General features: G+C 40.4%; 1 protein-coding gene and 2 long non-coding RNA genes across 3 annotated transcripts in view; all 3 read right to left on the reverse strand.

Moving 5' to 3' along the window:
- The window catches only part of MED13 (mediator complex subunit 13), a 54,986-nt gene extending 50,497 nt beyond the window's left edge, over positions 1 to 4,489 (reverse strand). The window contains exons 1-2 of the mRNA XM_030472871.1: positions 2,256 to 4,489; positions 150 to 384 (exon numbers count right to left, since the gene is read on the reverse strand). Of these exons, the coding sequence (XP_030328731.1) occupies positions 150 to 384; positions 2,256 to 2,321 (301 nt within the window). The 5' untranslated portion in view covers positions 2,322 to 4,489. The remainder of the gene's footprint in view (positions 1 to 149; positions 385 to 2,255) is intronic.
- Positions 4,490 to 5,491: 1,002 nt separating this feature from the next.
- Positions 5,492 to 12,953, reverse strand: LOC115602099. Its single transcript, XR_003989602.1, has 2 exons — positions 6,239 to 12,953; positions 5,492 to 6,046 (listed from the first exon to the last, which is right to left on the reverse strand). It is a non-coding gene; the product is annotated as an uncharacterized LOC115602099 (long non-coding RNA).
- A 3,008-nt stretch (positions 12,954 to 15,961) lies between these two features.
- On the reverse strand, positions 15,962 to 19,087 carry LOC115602100. Its single transcript, XR_003989603.1, has 2 exons — positions 17,821 to 19,087; positions 15,962 to 17,402 (listed from the first exon to the last, which is right to left on the reverse strand). It is a non-coding gene; the product is annotated as an uncharacterized LOC115602100 (long non-coding RNA).
- Between the last annotated feature and the right edge of the window lie 3,444 nt (positions 19,088 to 22,531).

The following is a 22,531-nucleotide window of genomic DNA, read 5'->3' on the forward strand; positions in this document are numbered from 1 at the left end:
AGCAATAAATTTATCTTATCTATAGACAACAGTCCAGAGCGTACAGATTTCCTAAGGGCTGGCAAAAGATTATCTAACAGGTGGCAGAAGACAGCCCTGAGTAAAAGCATCCTTTCACTGACCAGAAGAAGGTATTAATTTCCTCCTACCTGAGAGATCATGATGAATAAGGTCAGCAAAGTTGGGGTCATCACCCCACCAAAATATCCATAGCTCCCTGCGTCCTGGCCTCTGGTCTCGGCGCCAAACACTGAGTACATCTGCCTTCAGACAGCGGCTGAAGCTGCTCAAAATAGGGTCTTCTTCCGTGACCGGGAAGAGAATGGGGGCAGATGTTGGACCTTGCCACACATATCGCTTCCATTTAATCCCAGTTAGATCAGCCTAAGGGAAGGAAAAGAACAACTGGTCAGACAGTGGGGTAGGTACACCTCCAACAGAAACATCCTGCTATGACAAGATGATGATGATGATGGTGGCGGCACAGGAAGAGGCAGGTGAAAGGGAAAAGGAAGGACTAATACAGTAAAATATTTAACAGAAACCATACTTGTAAGCGTTGTGTACCTTAGAAGATAAAACTCTAAATAATCAGGCACCACGTTTTAAAAGCTCCCTCAATAACTGCAATAAAGCAAGAGCTGTTTAAAGCAAAGCAGCATTAAGATTACAGAGAGAAAAGTCAGACTGATTTAAAATAAAAAAGTGAAAGACGAGTGAATAATGTATTTATTTGCAGACTGCAACTGCCCAATCTACTAAACACTTCTCTTAGCAAAGAACATCTTTCTTTTTGCTCACTTATGCATACACTACCTTTTCAACCCAAGATTACTCTAGAGAAATAGATAATACAGTAAATCTAACTCAAGCATACATTCTTCCAGTCATCTACTACTTTGGAAGATAGCACAAGTTTCTCCATTGTAAAAATTCCCTGTATCTCACACAGGTACGCTGATTTTACCAAAAGCTATCACACTTTCATTCCTCACACCGCATTTTATGAATTTAAATCCTGGTTTTACCATTAAATTACATACCAGACTTGTGTCCGCATCGATTATGATCCACTAAATCCTCTTCTGGGCAAAAATTCATTTGACTTTATAAAGTAAGAGAGTTACTACTATACGTAATGGGAAATAGACAATTCCTGGCGTATCTACAATGCAATACCTCATGAAGTTTTACGCTAAGATTTTTCACATGAGGACAGTCACTATTTTTTTCTTCCCAATATGACAGCACACAAAAACATTACTACAACATTTAAACCTAACATGGCAGCCTTCCTATCTTCAGGAGGAGAAGCGATTTATACGAAAGGTAGTCTGGAGCAGTTGATACTTCAGAAAGATTCTAAGATTTAAAAATGCACTACTAATATGGAGCCGCAGGCCTGGTGCAGGCTGCAGACATGTTCAGGCTGTCCAGGTTCCCCTCCACCTGAAAATATTAGTACCACAGCTTGGCTCAGGTTTTTACTTATAACAATCTCCAGAATAAGAATTACCAGGCAGTCAGCTAAGATCAGCTAATTTGCATTAAAAAAGCAGATGAAACAGCTCAGCACAGCCACCAGAAATTGCATCACAGTCCAGTTACATCAAATTTACTTTGGGGGCTACCAAAATTAACAATGTGCATGATTTCATACTTGGGTCAAAAAGAGAAAAAAAAAGACTACAAAATGGTGCACAACAAAACATATGACACCACTGCTTCACGGGGAGCATCACCAAAAGCAGACCTCCAGAATAACAACAAGCAGTAAAAGAGATCACTTTAAAAGCAAGGAAGAAGGGAGGTTCCGGCTCAATTTCTCTGGGATGTCACGAGTGGGGACATGAAAGAGAAAGTTCCCCAAGATGGGGGGCTGAAAGGAGAAAGATCAGATCTCCTTACCTCCTGCGAGAAACAGCTGGTTCAGAAGCAGAGGTAGGAAGATGGGGAGAAAGGAGGAAAAGTTGCAGGCAAGGAAAGGGAAAAGGCAAGTTGCAGGGAGGATACTCTCCAGGAAGAAACCGGAGGGAGGGGCAAGGCGAGACAGACAGCGATGGAGGGGGAACCAGAGGGGCATGGGAGAGTTGGCTGGCTCCAGGCAGGGCCTACTCTGAGGACTCATCCAACAGAAGCTATGCTAAAAATGGCTGCTTTGCTTCCACTACCCCTTCCTCCCCTCCCCCAAACCTCTTCTCTCTCCCACCCCGTGTCTATCGTGTGTGTGTGTGTGTGCCGGTGGCCGCACTTACCAGGCAGAAGAGGTTGGAATGGCAATCCTCCAGGCTGGCCCCGTTCGGCACGAAGCAGGAACTCATCCTCACAGCCACAACCCACACGCCATTATCCCACAGCCTCCGACAAGAAAGAAAGAGACAGACAGAGAGAGGGAGAGAGAGAGAGAGACAGACACCGAGAGGGAAAGGGGGGAGGGGGGACTATGCACACGCACAAATAATAATACAATTAAATAAGGGATTTACATACGGACACACAGGCACGCGAAATAGTGGCAGGATAAATAACCCGGGAGGAGAGTGGTATCGGAGAGGTGGTAAAAAAATATATTAAAAAAAAAAAAAAATTGAAGAGAAACTAGGAACGTTTTCTCTTCTTGTGGATATCAAACGCGGGGCGGGGGGGCTGGGGGGGGGGGGGTAAAACCACCGTGGAAGGGGAGAACAGAAAGAGGGAGGTGGTAAGTAATCCAACGACGGGAGATTAAGATCAAAATCCTCCCTGTTCCTCTTGTCTTCTCATTCGCATAAGGAGGAGAGGAAGAGGAGGTAAGGTGAAGGGGTAATTGATCCAACAAGAGAATAAAAACGGGGTAATTAATCCAGGGGGGCTAGGGGTAAAAATCAGTTGACATCCCTCCTTCTTCTCAGATGCCAAGCAAGAGTAGTAGGAAAAAAATAAATAATCCAGTGGGGGTAATTAATCCAGAAACCTCCCTCCTCTTCCTCCTGTTTCTTTAGTCATCAGATGAGAAAGGGGCAAATTGTGGAATGACTGGGAAGGATTGGCTGTGGGAGAGAGAAAAATCCAGGCTCGTCTCTTCGGAGTCCGAGGGCAACAGGGAGTGGGGGGGTCAGATTCTTCTCCCCTGCTCCAAAAATATTCCAAATAAATTAAAATTTAAAATCATAAAAACAAACTTTAGATGCCAGAAGGCGAGTCTGGAGAATTCATAAAAGCAGGACACGAAAAATTTCCTGGGGTGTACCCCAAAAAAACATCTGCGGGGGCAGCGGAGGGGGGAAGGTATTCCTTGAGAGAGAAAGGCCGCAAAAGTCTCCTTAGCAGCCCAGCGGGGTATTAAATTCCCCCGTGGAAACCCCCCCTCCCCAAAACGAAATACTCTTCGTAGAGAGGGCAAAACCAAAATATCCTCTGTTGGGTAAAAAAAATCCTTCCGTGGGGAATGGAGGAAGGGGGAGAGGGGTGGAAGGAGGAAATTGCGGGTGACCCTCGAAGTCTCTTCGGGGAAGGATGGAGGAGTCTCCCGGAGGCCGATCCCCAGTCTTTTCGGAGGAGAAGGCAGGGGTAAAGCGCAGAGTGTCTTCAGGGAAGCTCGCCCCCCCCCCCTCCCCCCAGCTGTCCTTCGGGGCCGAGGGAGCCCCACAAAGTCCACCGGGCTGGGTGGGTCTCTTCAGTGGAGCCCGGACCCCGCCAAGTTACCGCCGAGCGCCGCAGGAAGGGGGGGATCCGGGACAGGGAGGGCCCCCTCCACCGCGCCAAACCCCGCAAGACCCCTGCGAGCGGGCGGGGGGAGGCGAGGCGGGGAGGGACCGGCCTCGCAGCTGGGCTGGTCCCTTAAAAAAAATTAGTATTTTTCTTTTAAAAAACAAAACCGGGAAAGAAAGGGGGGAGGAGGGGAATAAAAAATATAAAATGATAGTCTTCAAGCGGAGCGTTGTCTTCCGCGGGGGGAAGAGGAGCGAGCCCCGAGACCCCCCCGTCGGGGTGGCGGCCCCGTCTCTCTTCAGGTGAGGGGGCTCCGGGAGCCCGTCGAGCCGGCGGCTGCTGCGGGAAGGCTCCGCGCCGCCCCGCTGCGGCGGCCCCGCGGGGGCAGTGGGCGGAGGGCCCCCTCCCCGAGGTCTTCTCGTGAGGGCGGGGAGGCGGCGGCCGAGCCTCGGGCTCTCCTCAGCCGGAAGGACCGCGGGGGAAGGGGTCGGAACCCCACAATTCCCGGCCCCGCCGTGCGCCGAGACAGAGGGACGCGGCGGCCGTTGCTGCTGCTGGCGGAGTCGGTGCCCCGAAGCCCCCGCCGGCGGGTCTCCTCCTCCTCCTCGCTTGCCCTCAGCGGTGCCTCTGTCGGCGGCTGCCCGGCCGCGGCATCCTGCTCAGCCAGCTCCCCCTCAGCGCGTCTCCCCCATGTCGCGTCGCGGCCGGCGCGGGGAGGGGGAGGGGGGATTCTTCCGCCGTCTAATTCCGAGACCCTTTTTCTTTAATGGCGGCCACAGGGACGAGAGTCGGGGCCCCCCTGCCGCGCTCTCATTGGCCGACGCGCCGTCACGTGGGGCTGCACAGCGATGGCCGCCGTCGCTGCTGGGGGAAGGAGGGTGCAGTGACGCTGCGCGTCCACCAGGCGCGCCCTCCGCGCCGGGGAACCGTGCGCGTTGCTCGTTGGGAGGCCGCCATCTAGCGGCCGCAGCGGGCAATGGCGCGGCGACCCGCGCCGCAGATTGGGGCGCAGCGGCGGTGTGGGCACGGGTACGAGTCCAGCCCCCCCGCCAGGCCCCGCGCCGGTGGGCCCCGCCGACCCCCGCATTGGGCATCGTCCCGGGGCGTGTCTCCCATGCCTCCACCACGGCCGGTCAGAGTCCGGGCACAGCCTGTCCCACCTCCCCACCAGCAAAGTAGACACTCACCCTGACCCTCCCTAGCTCCCCTGCTGCAAACTTCACCCCTTGGCAGGGTTTTCCCCAGAGCAGTGGAGCAAAATTCCATCCTACAGCTCCCAGAGCCTTTTTAAAAAAAAGATATGCAAGTGTTTGGAAAGCTTGCACTAATATTTAACACAAGCATTAATGCTTTCACTAGTTCCACTGACATTGTATCTGCTGGAGCAGAACTGTACTCCAAAATTCCATTTTTTTTCTCATGCACAGATACATATTGTACAGTTTGTGAGAATGAAGTAGGTGGTTTCTCTGTTACTATGCAGAGATTTGCAGAAGGACTTTGAAATTATTCAGAATTAAGATGCTACAGTGACAGTGAAAGCTATTTTTAAGAGATATTTGGAAAGTATTTGCATCTTGCTAATCCTCTCATTACATACTATTTTTCTATGTCAAATGTAAAATTTTAAGTTACTACATACAGAATTTTTTGGCTGCAAAGTTAAAGTGAAAATACAAACCAGTGTAAAGTGCCTAAAGTGAAGGTAAAGACTTGAATGTCCCAGCTAACATGACATTCGCATTAAAATATGATACATTCATGCAACAGCAGCACATTGCATCACAACTATGCAACATGATGATGTTTCAAAGGCCCTGCAATTTATTTCAGGACTCATGAACGAGACGAGTGGCAACCTCCTGCAACAGAGTAGGAGGAAAGAAGGGCACTCTATAAATAAATTTATATGAGAAGTTAAAGAAAAAAAAGCAAGGCTAGATATTTTCACCAAGAGGAACTTTGAAGATTTACTCACACTAAGACTATTTTTGTGTGGCAGTGTAGGCAAGGAAGATTCTTCTTTTTATCCAAATAGAACCAGAGTATTTTTAACGCAGGAGACTCATCCCCTCACTGCTCATCGAAACACGGCAGCTGGGGCTGGAGCCGGGATGCGGGGGGGAGGGCGTGTGGAACCCAGCCCCTTTCCAAGTGGAACAGATGGTTTTCTCCGTTGCGACTGCAGATGAGGACCGTGGTGCAAGGAGAATTCGCCCCGTGCTGCCAGGGGTGTCGAGGGGCACGCCGAGGCCCTCCCGAGTTTCAGCACCCTGCTTTGGTCGTTACAGCGGTTACCTCTCTGCGCAGGCAGATGATATTAAGTCACACCACCTCCCGAAGGAGAAATCCAATGCTTCAAAGGAAATAAAAGAAGCAGCGCTCGGCATTAGTATACAAGAGCTGCTCGCTCGGCATTAGTATACAAGAGCTGCTATGGTTTTCCCTCTAAGAAGAAAAAGTATCCTTTGGTAAAACCGCGATTTGGGAGAGGGAACAGAAATCCTGTACAACGACTCAGGGTGGGCTTGACGCACAGCAAACGTACCCTTGCATTTCCCCATTGATTTCAGGACGACACCAAATCTTCACTAGCTGAGAATCCATTTCTTTGGCCTGAAACCGCACAGCTCGACTTCTGGAAGAGAGGATTAACCTAGTGTCTAAGGCTGGGTTTGGCATCGATTCACTTCACAGCTTGGAGTAACCCAGCTTCTGTGTCTCAGTTCACTTATTTGTAAAATACAGTTTGAGATCCATTTCATTAGTACTTACATATTAGTCATCGTAAATACTTACATAGGATCCCAGCACAGTCAAGCGCAGAACATACTTTTTCCAGTAAACATAAATAGGGGATAAAGAATTCATAAAATACTGACAAAAGAGGAAAGAAAACTAACACATCAACTAGAGATTTTTAAGAGTCATTCCCTTTCGCTTCATATACAGTAGTATCCATGTTTGGCAAATTTTGGACCCAAGACATCACTTGTTGCCCTTTGCAAACTGTACATGCTACTTGGGAAATAAAGCCTCCTTAAAAAGTGGGGAGAAGGCAGATAAAAAAAGGTGGAAAAAATGTTCTCGAAAATATGCCTTCTATTTTTTAGGTAGGTTCTTATACAGTTCTCATCTCTGCAAGTTCCAGAAGTGCATTAAGCTGCATAATTAGCATCTGTCACATGTAGCCTTTTCCTTCCCTCTTCCTCTCCCCAGAGGCAAACTGCATGAAGAAATTTTAATATAAATTTTAGTATATACGCTGTGCAATGCATTCATATTAGGAAAGATACAGTCAATAAGTTTGTGCTCAATCTCACGGTCACCCTTCTGTAATATAAACTTTACCAGTTAAAAAAAAAAGCTACTGATCCAATTTAAAAATTAACTGGTCTCTTGGAAGGACAGCAGTAGTGGGGGCAGGGGTGAGATGATCCCGGTTGCATCAGATTAAACAGAATCCTTAGGAACTGGGCAGTTAACGCTACTCATCCTGTGTTCTATCCTTACTCTCTCTCATAGTTGCATTGAAACATCTAGCCAAAAGTAGTAAGGGATAGATGGGTGATTTTCCCCTTTAGTCAAAAGTATTTATCTGGAAAGGAATAATTATGTTTTGAAAAACATCAAAACAAGAAGTATGACTTCATAACGCTTGTTCTTTCACGCTAAAAGATACTTCACTGTTGCATATAAAAAGTCAATGGACTCCAGCATCTCCTCGTAAATCTCTGTGGACAAACTTAAAAGAAGATGCTACCTTTTAGAAGTAAAGACTAAAAAGAAAGAAATGCAGCTGAGGAACAATAGCAACATGAAAAACAGTGACATTATTTAGCCTTTGATTTCCATTCAGATTCTCCTAATTTTTCAAAGTCTTTATTTTCCACTTAATTAGTTCAAAGAAAATTGAGATTACAGGGCTGAACATATTGCCAACAACCTGAGGTAGAAAGCGCAGACTGAATGCTTAAACTTCAGCTACAGAGGTGGTAATTATTGTAATTGGTCCATGTGAAGCAACTATATCAAGTAGTAGAGGGTTCAAACCCATGCCAGTCAGTCTCCAGTTGGCACCGACAGTTCTGTCAGGAGGATACAGAGGTCTCAGCAGGACTTACTATTGGCAACTGTTCAACAGTTCTCTTCTCCAAATGGTTTCAAGGGGATTTGGGTGGGAAGAAAGATAATTTTTAACAAATTAAACTACCTAAAAATGGCTAGATGCCCAGAGCCACCTAGTCAGCATTACTCACTGCTACCAAACAATTTTAAAAAGAAGATTTAGAATATCATTGCTATAAAGAAATGTCTATCTGGCTTTAACAATACAATCAGATCACTGCAAAGTTAACTACACGTGTACTGTACTGCATACTGCAAGTATGTATGAAAATATGTCCAGAGTAAAAGGTACAGCAGTACATTTACACAGTGTGTGTTTCTCAGAAAAAAATGAGCTCAAGTTACTGGAATCCGAGCATTCCTATAAGGACATTCCATATCGCTTCAAGAAATTAGAAGACCACTTACTTTTTAATTAAAAATGACAATAGCAAAGCCCCCATGGAAGACAAGATTAGGGGGACCGCTTATTTCCCATTAGTATTTATCTTACAGCACTTGTAAGGTGTCCCTGCTTGTGGTGTAAAACGTAATTTAGATTTGTACCAGGAGTTTCCAAAGGAGACTCTGCTCTGTGCCATATCGATCTTCAGCTGCTTTGTTTAGATTTTGCAAGAATGCTTTTTTCAAATGGTGAATATGTCATTTTTAGCAGAGGTCTCCAAGAGAAGATGTGAGTTTAATGCATGGCAATAAAAAGAGGAATATGAGAATTCTTGCTCTCTTTAGTGTCAGCTTTGGTTAAGACGTATGAATACACATGAATAGTCTTGTCAGAATCTCGGGGGCTACTGACATTCAAGATCTAACATATTATTACTTCTGACCAGAACATTAGCTGCTATGCAGTATGGGGAAGAGAGAGAGAAAAGATAGGACCACTCCCTGATCAGACAGAAATTGTTATATATTTCCCTGGTTGGAAATCTCTGAACAGAACTTTGCTGCTGGGAAAACAGAATGCTTATTTTCTCCAATCTGAGATGAATGACCATACATACCTTTAAATCTGCAGCAGGAAAAAACAAAACAAATCATTGTTTAATACCTTTTACTCATGGAAGGGATCCTAGTTAACTCATGTAAATAAAGACTGTACAACCAAGTATTACATCCTCTTAAAGGATGTATGCTTATCAGGAGAAAGGTTCTAGCATTTCTAGCTGCTGACTCTATCTTTATCACTGGAAGTTTCTTTGAATTACTAGTTTCAGATAAAAATAAGCTAGTTAAAGAATTCAGTTAAAATAAGGTAATTTAATTCAGATGTCAGTTTCTATTAAATCTGGATGCCACTACAATGGCATTCATTCACCAGAAGCAAAAATCTTACAATGTGCTTCTGGTTGAATTAAGAGAAAATATATTTCAGATTTTTTATTGTTAACAATTTGTTGCCAAATAAATTGAAATTATTCAAAAGCATTGAAATTAGTTTAATCAGTATGTTTGTCTTCCAAAATCTGAGATTAATGCCTTTCTTTTGTAGCGTAACAAAAGAGAATACTCTGCACTTTGCAACTGAAACTACCTTTAGTCCACATTGAAGAGCTACAGCATGTCAGACAAAGAAACTGATTTGTTTGGTGCAATAAATGATAGCAGACCTTTACATGTTTGAAGTGCAACAGATGGTCTTCCAAGCAGAGCATAATGACTGGCAGACAGTACACTCCGTTAGAGTGGCTTGGAATGTCTTCAGCAATTACACAGAGAGTGTTTGGGGGGAAGCCCTGTCATCTCTCTGATTCTTTTCATGTAAATAGCTGTGGTTTCCTATTTAGGTGCTAAAAAATTGTATCTTCTAAAACCCAACAAGCTAGCAAGTGAACTGGAAAAGGAAGCACCTTTGGCCCTCCCAAGACTATTCAAAATGAGGTTCCACACATTTTGTCACCTGAGAAGAGAGATATAAGTAGAAAAAACAATACAAAACAAAACCAAATAAAAACCAAACAGAACCACAAAAAACCACAAAAACATAAACCCCCACCCAAAAAAAAAAAAAAAAAAAAAAGGAAGAAGAAAAGCATTAAGAGGAAATAATCTTGGGCATGTTGCCCAAGGAAGTTGTGAATGCTCCATTCCTGGCAGTGTTCAAGGCCAGGCTGGATGGAGTGTTGGATGATATGGTTTAGTGCGAGGTGTCCCTGCCCATGGCAGGGGGGTTGGAACTAGACGATCTTAAGGTCCTTTCCAACCCAAACCATTCTATGATTCTATGATCCTATATAACTGTAAAACTATTAATCCATAGTCAAGTATTCCATGGAGTTGTAATTTAGGAAAAAAAGGAATGTCTAAAACAAGGTCCTTCAGACTTTTAGAAACTGGGAGGTCTGCAGATATAACATGCAGAATATCTAGGAAAAAAAGCAAAAGACTAAGTTACTGAATAACAACCTCCTTTGGGAAACTGGTGACTTTGGAAGAGTCCACTTCAACATGAAACACTGTGGCTACAGTTATCCAGGGCAGGGAAAAGTGAGCTTTTCTGAGGCTGTGACAGTCCTTCCATTTTCATAGACAAGTTATTCCACAAGCCAGCAATTAACAGTTATAATAAACAGAAAGAGTAATAAAATGCTGATCTTTAATACTCTATATGCGGGCTAGAAAAATTTAACTTCTCTCTCTCTCTCCCTTCCCCCTAATCCTGGAATTAGTCTTTCCTGTTATAAAATCTTCCCCACCAAATTCACCCTGAGTAAAATTTTATGTGGCAACATAAACACAAGTAAAACATGTCCTTTAACACTGTAACTTCAATGTTGATGGAATCATAACTGCATTACACCCTCTCCAATTAGCAGCAGCATTCTTTATGTTTGCTTATGAAGCATAAACTGTTCGCTTGTCACTACAAAGACCTTCTGTAGAGGACTTAAAAAAACAGCCACAGCAATTAAAATGACAACAACAGAGGTGGATTGGTCACATTATGATAGAAAATACCCAGCTGTTTCTTTCCAGTAAAAGGATACACCAACTACATACAACAACCAAAAGGATATGAAATCCTATGACCAAATTTTGTCAGGATACATAATGCTGATGGATATTCTGGCAAAAGTACAGCTTTCCAAGACAGGAAGAGACTAATATAGAACTAAATCTAACCTCACAGACTGATTTATCTTTTTTTCCCCCACCTCATCAGGATTACCACTCATCCTTTTTGCCCATGCAAATTTCCCTTTTTGCTAGAACTATAGATACTCTATTCTGTGAGAAATTCTCTAAAAATAAGAACAATTTGGGGCTTTGTCATCCAAAATAAGCAAGGCAAAAAGTAAACTGATAGGGTTAGGGCAAGTACATTAGATTTTAAACTTATTTACTTCAGTTGTGTTAAAAACATTTGAAGAGTTAATTAAGGCCAAAAGTCTCATTACACCCAGGGTACTACTTATAAAATGCTAACCTCTGTTAAAAAAAATACTTTAAACATACATTTAAATAATGAAAAAGTCTGAAAAGGAAATGTTTCAGCGTTTCCTAGTTAAGGTTATAGGGACTGAAGATCTGAAGCGATAAGGTAGGTTAGATTTCTAATAGAGGAAGACAGAACACAAGAAAATAATTGACACATACAGAACAGCCATTCAGGGTGTGTGAAAACACAAACACTGAGGAAACCAACTACAGGTATGTCCTTGGAGAAAAACTGATGAGAAAATTATCAGGAAGATTTTCATTGCCGTTTCTCTTCTGGAAGTTTCTGCCTCTCGTAACAGCGCAGACATGGTGACTGATATGTATCAGAATTCATCCATGCATTATATTTTGCACATCAAATTAAGTTGATTATCCAGGACTTTTTAGGCAAACACAGGAACGCATAAAACATGTCAACTGTTATATATAGAATATATGGGCATTTCATTCCTTACTTTACATTTAGAAAGAGCAGCAGACAATGAGCTCAACCATTACATTAAGAATAAATTTCATTTGCAAGTTCAGAAGTATCCCTGGCTCTTTATCTGTTCTGAGGACCAGAACTTACAGGTAGGTCATAACATTTGTCTTCTGAGTTGCGTTTGTCTCCAGAGCAATTGCTGTAAGTGGGCAAAATCCTTAATGCTGTCTTCTTTATACCTTCAGCCATAATGTTTTTCATAAACAGAACTTACAGACTCAAAACAATTACTGCAAAATAAAGAAGGGGGGAAGGAGGGGGGAGAAAAAGAGAAAAAGAAAACCAATACGTTTCACCTAATACAATAGCTTGACAACATACATCTCTTTCTCTGCGAGTATTCTGTAGTGAACTTATTCACATCAGGAAAAAGAAACCCAATATTAGAATGGTGTCTCATTTTAAAGTTTGCAAATTAGACATCAATGACAAGCAATTTAGTGGGGCAGCATATGGGGCCTTTCTGTTTGCAGAAGTCTTGTGGGACTCTACAGTGAAATAGAAGAGTACAAACATAGAAGACTTGAAAACCTGCCTCAGAATGACTGCAAAATGCAAGTAAAGCATTTGTTGCGAATGCAGCATAGGACTGGAGTTCTAGCTATAAGTTGAATCAAACCCCTTTGTATGAAGTGAATGATCACTACTTCATATCATATTACAAAATACCTACAGAATTCTATGATCTGACCAGTATAAAATGATTCTATTTGTCCACATATCAAGAGTTCTAACACACTTAGTGTAAATAAATAAATAACTTTCTGGAAGGTTGATTGATGTTTGTTAAGTACTGGATACAGTCTGAATATTAGCACATTTCACAAAGGTGTAACTTGGCAATGTATTTCCAATGAGGCTGCAGCGCTTGTAGAACTTGTAGATAGAAAACAACGCAAAACACTTCTTGTGCTGGAAAGACCTAAAAGATTCAGTGAAGAAACTGATGGAAAGTGCCCTTCCTCTAAATGCAGACACCTGCATAGCCACAGTAATTGCCGTGAAACAACCAAAAGGCCATACAAATGACAAGATGACATGGCAGCCATATCATCTGCCATGTTGGTATGGACAGTTTCTAGTATTGTTCAGTACCATCCACAGTGATCTTGGTTTTCTGATCTAGCTCCCAAAAGAAGGAAAATATTAATTTTCAAATATATAAACAGTAGGCATCTCAGCACAACCTGAGGTTGTCTCCTATCAACTATATAATCTTTATATGTTCCACCAACATATGGATGTTGAAAACACAAGCCTCTGGGTTACAGCATCTGGAAGTATAACAGAGAATAAAACCCCACTTCTGTCAGGTAGAGCAGGAGCCCATGGCAACAAGAATCACACACTCATATTATTGCTCAACAGATGTACTTGAACTAGAGAGACAAACTACTTAAAAAATACATGGAAGTTATGTGCAAACTGTTTTGTCTCTCGTGTCTCTTTCATTGTAGGGCAAGTGCATGCTAGCCAAGATTCAGAATACCTTATTCTGTAGAAAGTGAGAAAAAAAATGAGCCAAAGAAATCTTATCAATACACAATCACCCAATGTATTAGAAGATGGAAGACAACCTTGATAAAAAGCACAAGCACCCATAAAGGCAATATATATATAAATTAGAATATAGTAGGTACACTTACCACTGAAAAAATGGTAAGTAAATCTCTCTTCTGAGGAAGGCTTTGAAACAATTTTCCTTTTTTTCAACTCTACATCACCAGTGAAGGCCTATAAATGAATATTCTCTTGCAAACAAAGTGGTCAAGTTCACTTTTGGCAACTGCAGTAAGAACTGCCTTACAAAAAAGATCCTCCAAGTAGTTTTTATTCCTGTGAGTAAACTCAAAGAGTGAGGAGAAAACATGAGTTAAAATTACTTGCACAATCCTGTTTCATAATTGTTCCTAGCCAAGTGATATTGGTCCTTCCCCTTCCCAAGTACAAAAATGCACAAACTTTTCTCTCTTTTTCTAAGAGGAAAAAAATAGATCTGCTTATCCTTGGATAAGACAGAGTTTGGAGGAGCTCAGAACAACGGAGCACCGTGTGCCCCACTCATCACATAGACACTGAAAAAAAAAAGTATGGAAAAGAATGCACAAAGTATGTAATTACTGTTTCACAAAATAATTTCATTATTAATACATCCCCAAAGATAGCATGCACAGTGTTACAGTTTAATTAGATGATAACTGGAGGGGGTTTGAATTTATGAGGTAATAAATATATTTTGGACTAATAAACTCCAAGGCTGAAGTGTTTATTAATCTAGAATGTAAAGATTATAAAGTTGATAGGAGACAACCTCAGGTTGTGCTGAGATGCCTGCTGCTTATATATATGAAAATTAGTATTTTCCTTCTTTTGGGAGTTAGGTCAGAAAATCAAGATCACTGTGGACGGCACTGAACAATACTAGAAACTGTCCAGCCATTACATGTTCTCAAAGGCAAAGACTATTTAAGCCTCAGAAGATGTTGTGGTTTTGAAGTTTCACCTCCTAAACTATTAAGTACTGGAAATATATCCTCTATACCATGCCTTCTGACAGCTGTCAATGCCTTCTTCAAATGTAAGAAAGGAGATTCCATTGAATGATAACCAGAGCCTTTACAAGACTAACAGACCCCTCCCCTGCTCCTCCCAAATACTCAATTCTGTCTCTATTTTCCTGCTTTTGGGCTCACCTGCAAGACTACACCATGTAGTGAGCAAGCACATCAATTTTAGTGTCTCATTAGATTTTCTTCTTTCCTTAACATCGTCCTATAGGCTTTTTGCCTAGCACAGCACATTAAATATTTGGAAACTAAGTGTTCACCACTGTGAGGATTTATACCCCAAACACCTGTGCCAAGAAGTCAGAGGAATCAAATGGCATAATCTGTTAACTTGTCCTTGGGTAGTTAAAACAAGAGCTTTATAAATTGCCATAGAGTTCAGTCCATTTAAACTACATTTCCCTGCTATTTTGAAAGTGTCACAGGCAAGAGAGAAAACCAAATTGAGTCCAGGATAAAGTGTGCATGGTTGAAGTCAAAGACCAGGTTGCTTAAGCCAAAACTAAATTAAGGCCTGAGTGAACTACAGAGAAAGAAAAAGGAAGAAACACCAGGAGGAATAGCTTTTGGCACCCTCTCCATGCAGATGAAACAAGACTAACAAATGCAAAGGCAACCCCATCCACATACGACTGAGTAACGGCTGCTGTGGCATCGATGGGCAAAACCAGGGAAACCCTGGATGCACCAAAAGAGCCATGGCACATGGGGCAGAAGCACAGAGAGGAGGAAAGGGGCAAGACCAGCCAGTCTGTGTTGGGTGACTGCAGTAAGAAAGTTGTGCTACTGAGGGATGGAAAGATCTGAAGATATTTAAGAAAATGTTTATTACTTAACATAGGTGATCCAAATATAAATGACCATGTGTTCAGACAGCTTCCAGTCTGGCTCCATAAGTTCAGAAAAAGCCTCAACGCTAAGTCTTGAGAAGTCTCTACAGATAATTAATGGAAAATGATGATGACAGCCATTTCCAAAGCTCCTGTTTTTTAACTCCCAGGTGTATATATACTCTCTCCAAAAGAAACAAGCAACAGAGCTAACTTTCCAATATTAAATCTCTACGCAGTATGTTATTCATACAGCTTATGTAGATGTCTTTACCCTCTGGAAAAACAAAGTTTAGGAAAAAAGGTTCTATCTTTGGGGAACAGTTTAAGTCTCAGGATAACTACATTAGGAAATTTAACTCTATTACTTTGTATCTTACATTTTATTACTAGATTGGTAATAGGAAATTACCAAATAAAATTGGTATTTTACTTGGTAATTTTTTTCCGTGGGCCTCGTCTAATATGAAAGATGGTGATCATCAAATTTATTCAAGTTTTCCTGTCAACAACATCATTAACCAAATCTCTCAATTTCAAAGTAAATAAAAGCATCTGGGCTTCTCGCACAGCAAGACTGACTTGCATATTTAAGCCTCATATATAGATGAATTTGCACTGGACCAAATTTGCATATTAATGAAGGACTAATTGCTCTTTGCAGTCAATTTTATGCAGATGAATTTACTCTTCTCAGTACAATTTTCATAATGTTCAGAAAGAACCAAAAAATGTAAAACTTTTTAGAACTACACAAATGTTAGACAATCAAGGAAGAAATATCATAATGACATCAAACAGCTTTACATTAAATTGTATATAACTCATCTTTTATATTGTTGCTTTATTTTAACAGCCTCCCACAAAGAATGGAACAGTTCATGGGATAACTTCAGACTATTCCCCCTCCTGGGTCTCAAATTTTAACAGCTTGTAACATCCCATTATATTATCTTGTTTCCAGCTGGAAGGATGGAGCCTGAATTTTTAGGAGAAGTTAGATTTGTTAAACAGGACTTTATTTTCTCTCAGTCATCCTCATGCCACAGGTCAGTTAGGAGATACCCTGACCCCCACGATTTTAAGGTACCCTCTACCCAATTTTGCAGTATCAAGAAAAAGCTCAAGGCCCAAATCCCTGTTCAGTCTCTCCTGCTGAGCTAAAGTACCAAATACGGAGAAAAAGACAGGAAAGTACACGGGAAAGAGAGACATCAACAAATGCTGAGGAAAAATGGGAACATTAGGGAGGAAAGGGGAAAATATAAGTACTGGAGTAGAAGAGGAAAGGAAGTAGAAATGGAAGGAGAGAAAAATGATGATTCAATGTGTATATTCAGGTCTAGATAAAAAGAGCAAAACTGAAGCAATTGGGAGAAAGGTCAAGGCAAAGGAAACAAACACAAGAGAAAAACGAAGCCAAAAATATACACACAAAAAAAGAAAAATAAAGGGAAAGATAAGGAAGCAAGAAATGAAATGAGAAGAAGATAAAGAAACAGATAAAAAAGAAGATATTAAAATTACAGTTTTTCTTAATTCCGTTGGAATGCAAGTGTGAAGTTAGTAGAAATGCATTAGGAATCTGAATTTGCATGTAAAGCCTTCCTCTTGCCAAAGAGAAAAGCCTTACTTTAACCATGAAGACTGCTAACCATAATATTTATATGTATCATCAAACTGCTTACAGAAGATTATTTTAATCAGAAAAGGAATAGCATAAAAGTTATATCTTTAAATGACTTCAAGGCCTTTTGTAGAAGGAACACGGAGATATGGTTCACAATCACCACATCAGCCGTATTTTTGATTGCATGATGCAGATATATGATGGTTTTACAGCAGTATCAGAAAGTTTCTGATGTTTTTTTCTCTGTTTCTGTTCTAGTAATTCCTAGTATGCTACGTGCTCTCTGGACCATGGAACATTGAGCTCACAGATCTACCATAATCCCACCATTTTGTTCCTGAGAAGCAGGAGTCTATAACCACAAAAATATTTCATGATCAAAACAAACCAGACTTCAGTATGAACACCTTTTGACTGAGCTATAGAGTTCTTCCCAAAGAAGGACCGGAAGAACTCCCAAGCCTCAGATGCAGGGTGGAGGGAAGACAGAAAAACCGCCAGAAGGTCACTCTGCAGCCTCTCCTTTTGGTCTTTCCAACCTTGATGACAGAAGCCACAACATATGGAGCATTTGAAGGGATACACTCCTCCATGAGCAATAAAAGCAATGGTTGTACCAAGGCAAGATCTAGCCACTGCAGGAAAACAAACAAACAAACAAAAGGCATTAGGGCAGAAAAGCTGGCAGAAAACATCAAACTGAGGGGAAGGACAGGGAAAATGACCAAGAAGCTTTCACTAGCATGCAAAAAAATGAACAGACCACAGAATAAGACAGAGTTATAAAATAACAACAATAATAATTGGAAAAGAATGAAAATTACTCTACCAGGAAAATACTGCAGTGCTACTGCTGAAGAATGTTCACTGAGGAACAAGACAGTTCAGCTGATCAGCCTGGAGGACTCGCTTTTAAAAGTTATTTGAAAACAAACCACAGTTCTTTGTGTACTTTGCAAATCCATCTTTTATTCTGGATTACAAATTCAAAATGTCTTCCTATTTTGCTTGTAGAGAGGAATGAAGGGAAATGCATCCTTCTCTATGACTTACATATACAGCATTTGAAAAACTGCTCTGGGCACTCCCCCTTTTTTTTTCCGAAAGGTGCCTGGTTCAAGTGATTAATGCTGTGTGAATGTAAACAGAGATAATGATTCAAACAAGAACAAGATGTTCCACCCAAAACGATTAGCTTTTCCAGTGGATGAGATGCCTACTCCTAATCATCAAGAAAGGTTAACCTGACTCCATTTAATTAACTATTTAATACAATCCTAAAGATTGTATTGCATACATAATTGGTGAGGAAATGCCTACAGAAACAACACTGAATCCGAACAAAATACCTCCATCAAGCACAAAGTCTGAGCTGTTATTACATGATTACATTGATGTAAGTACTTCCCAAGTTTTTATATCCACTGTACCTACTTTTGCAATTTCCTATGTGGAACTTCACCTGACTAACAACAATAAACATATATTAAACAATCCAAAAAGCAAGAAACAACATCTTAAAATTCAATGACAAAATGAACCCAATGATATTTCTGAACACTTCAGGTTCATAGACAAAGTCAGCTGGTTTGTACGGACTATCTGAGGATTCCAGCCTTAAAGTGAAATAAGTTACTGTTTCCTTGTAATCAAAAGAACTAAAAATTTTTTATCGCTTTTTGGGAATCATGGCTGCTCACTTAACCTCTGCAAAGCAAAGTTCTGACTCGGAATTCAGAGAGCACTCTCCCTGCTGGAGTGTATTTTAAAGAGCCACTTCTCTGCAGAACAGATGTTTTCAGGTTTTGTGGGTACCATAAATATTAAGAACTGGGCAATACATTTTAGAAGGCAGTTTTCATTGGCCTGCTAGCATTTGATTTCTGAACAAGAACTGTGTCTTATGAAAGAATTTATTATTTTATATATATATGAGATATCAGACAGACATTTTCAGCACAGAGTTGATATTTTTCAATGGGGAAAAAAAAAAATACAGCAGTCTTACTCTGGAATATTTCCCTAATGAAACAAAAGCTTTCTGTTACAATAATAAAACAACTTGCAAGTACTTAAATATTATATATTGGGAATACTGCAAAATATATTACATTTCAAAGAATGTTGGGAAATTTTATTAGCCTTGTATCTGTGGATGATATGTATGGCACTTGCTGGTTGAGGCAGGCTGTATCTCAAAGTGTTACCAAATAATGACTTTTAAAGTGGAGGACTGGGCATCAAACCTTCTATTTTCTTTCAGTAAAGTTTAAACATCCCTTAAAATAAACAATTCAGTGCAAACCAACATACCGATGTTGATTTATTCTATTCATAAAAAGTAACAACATAATGGTAAATTCAATCCATTCAATGAGAAGTTTATGAGCTTAAATATATCAAAAGGGCAATGAAAGCTAATATATAGTGATTAAATAACAATCTGTGAGAAAAAGACACACAACTTTCAATTCCACTATACTGAAATCATATGCTGATGAAAAGCAGGCTTTTGAATTGTTACAAAGGAAGCTGCAGCCATTTGCCCTTTTTAACAGCTTGGAAGTTCACAAGGAAAGATTAATTTGTAATTTAACTGAAGTGTATCTCAAAGTTTTTGATTAAAATCTGCATTTCTGAGCCTCCTGGCAGTGCCAATATTGCTGAAACAGGACATCAGCTGCAATGCCAGCAATTCTGGAATGCAATACCATAAACTGTAAATCAGTTGTGTCCTACTTTAATATTGGTTTAACAATAAAGGAAGAACTTTGATGTTTAATATTTAAATAGTATAATTATTCCTTTAGAACTAAGTCCAGAAGGACCCTTCATGGGTACACAGTGCAAGACAACAACAAAGAGAACGTGCTTTGGCTACACTAGAAGGCTTTAATTTGTAGGACCCAGTTGAAAGGTGCAGCACAATTTCTGTGTGCTGCAGGAGATTCCACAGAAACTCTTTAGAAGGGGAAATGCTCTCCCACAATGAAGATGATGAAGTGGATCCATGCACAAAATTGAACAACAAAGCTTAAAAACTGTCAAAGCAGAGAACTGTGAACAACAACCACTACAGTTGCTCAGAAATCACCACCAGCTGGCTGTCCTGGTGCCTTGGTTTTGAAATCCAGACACTAGGGTTGCTTTCCTCATCATTGTTATTGAAGTCAAGATTTGAGCAAGCAAAGCCTCCCTTTCCCTTTTCCCTTCTCTCCTGCCTTTTGCCACTTCAGGATGGGTGAACGCAGAAAAAAACAGATTTTGGAGACGAATGTCTATAACTATGAGGTAAGAATTGTCACTGAATATTTAGTGAATTAATAATGTTCATATGCAATATTTTTTCTGTTTTGGAGGAACGTTAGAGAGAAGTTACATTCTGCACCTGTGCTACAATGCAGGGTAATTATAACTGCAACTGTCAATTTTTGCCAACCACACAGGACTCTAGAAATACAAAAACATTTCCCATGCTTAAATAGATACAAGGTAGTACTGCAAATAGAATAATAATTATCTGCTGTAACAGAGAAAACTCTTGTATGTTCAAGGAAATGCGAGATAAAGATGTCGTTCATTTTGACTTCAAATGCTGTTGGTCAGATCAAGCAATTACAGAGTTACAGCCACTGAGGAAGGATGAGAGAGTGGCAGAGGAACATAGGCTGAACTACAACTTTGTGATGCAAGGAACATTCAAAGTAGCAAGAGCTTCTGAGATGCAGAAGACAGGCATTATAACATGACTTCAAGTGGTAGAATCACATCAATCACCCATGCCTACAAATACTCTTAACCCAGTGTTGCACTGCATTACGCAGTATTTGGCACCATGTTTCATACACATCAAAATACAAGCTATGCACTGGAACTAAATCATGGTTATTAATTAAGAAGTCATTTGTTTATAGCAGTCTGCTTTAATTTGTTCCAGAAATTAAAAATAAAACAAAAAAACCCCCAAACCAACCAAAACTGTAATTATAGAAAAGGAAAATGAAGGAAGAGAAAGTTTCATGATTAAGGTGGATGATGCTGTCTAGGGAACTGAATGCTACTGCTACATCAACCATGGAATTCCAGTGCAATGCAAGGAAGTTATAGAAAGCCATTCTCTTCAACACTCATTAAGAAATGCTGTTAAAGATGTAAAAAGTTATATATTGATAATTAGCATAGTAATTGTTATTAAGATCAAAATTAATATTAACAGCTGAGAACTGGAAAACAGCTCTCACCTTTAATAACAATTGCAACCCCGACCTATTACACTGAACTCATTTTGAGAATAAGGAATCTTTATATCCGAATGCAAATCAAGACATCTACTTCAGCAGTGTAGTAAGAAACTACTTAATGAAAACAAGATGGATTGTCATTCCTTATTTATCATTGCATTCTTACTCCACAGTTTTCAAGGGCCATGTAATAGCATTGTGAACTGAAACAAAAATTAAACTGCAAGTTTATTTGCTCAATCATTATTTACTGTTTGTATTATTTCAACAGAAAAATAACTAAATTTCTCTGTATCTTGTATACTTGTGTGAACACTTAAGATACTTTATATACAATTAGGGTTCAAAGACTGAAGTCCAGAAAGTGTATGTACACATATTTCTAGACAGATAGGATCTACAGATTACTTGTGTACAGAGAGGGAGTGCACATACACAGGCATTTGCATGTAACAAAAGTAGAGTGCTATTTACTACCTAACACAGATGGACAAGTCCACTTTGGAGACCTCTGCAGACTTGTGAAATCAGGATGACGTGTTTGGAATTCTTCCTCTCCTCCACTGCTGAAGTAAATCAGGCAAATGCAAGTTGGCAGCTCCTTTAAAGATTCAAACTAACTCATTTTGCATAATAACCTCCAGCTGCATTAAACACAAACACACAAAAAACAAGTAGCACAAGTACTAAAGTCTAAATTTGTATCACTCACAAAATACAAAAATAATTTTGCAAATAAATCATAAGTAAACTAAAAGACTTTTTACACGAAGTTGGATTGTCCGTGGACACATTAGTCTTTTGGGAGCGAAGTCTACACCCATAGTGAAGTTCCAGCACCAAAGTGGTGTGCTCCTCAAGGCAACTGAGGAATGGCAAATAGATCAAGACATCTCTAAACATATTGGCTCCTGTCAAGTCAAGAAAAATACAGTCTCCTGAGGTATTAGAAGCCCCTGCTCAGAAGAACTCTGTCTAATGCAAAGTGCAAGTCTTCTGCCTTGAAAAACCCTCTTGTTCCTTTGCTCCTAATGAACAGTTCCCTCAACACTGAAGTGTGTGGCTTTTGCACTCCCTGTTTATTAATTTACTTGTTGCTGGGCATAAGAAAAACTGAAATCATAACTCTGAAATACCAAATGAAACTAATCTATTTCCAATCTAAATTGTAATTAACTATTTTACTTTGGCATTGCATCTTAATCGCTACAGATTACTTGGAGGCATATGCCATAAAGAAGTTCTACAGAACAATTGAATGCATGAGAATGAATATAAAATCTTTACTTTGAAACTTTCATTTATTTTTCTCCAAACCGTTAAAAAAAAAAAAAAAGTGGTTGTTCGAAATAATGTTCAGACATAGGAACAGAAATATTAGGTGACAGAAGAGAACAGACCAGATCCCTATGAATCAACTCCATTTTACCAGGCATATAAAACTAAACTAGCCTCAGCTTGATGTAACTGTTATAGCTCCAAATGAATGTTAGACATGAAATAACAAAAAGGCTGGTGAGACG

The sequence above is a fragment of the Strigops habroptila genome (assembly GCF_004027225.2).
Source record: "Strigops habroptila isolate Jane chromosome 13 unlocalized genomic scaffold, bStrHab1.2.pri S16, whole genome shotgun sequence".
NCBI classification, from domain to species: domain Eukaryota; kingdom Metazoa; phylum Chordata; class Aves; order Psittaciformes; family Psittacidae; genus Strigops; species Strigops habroptila.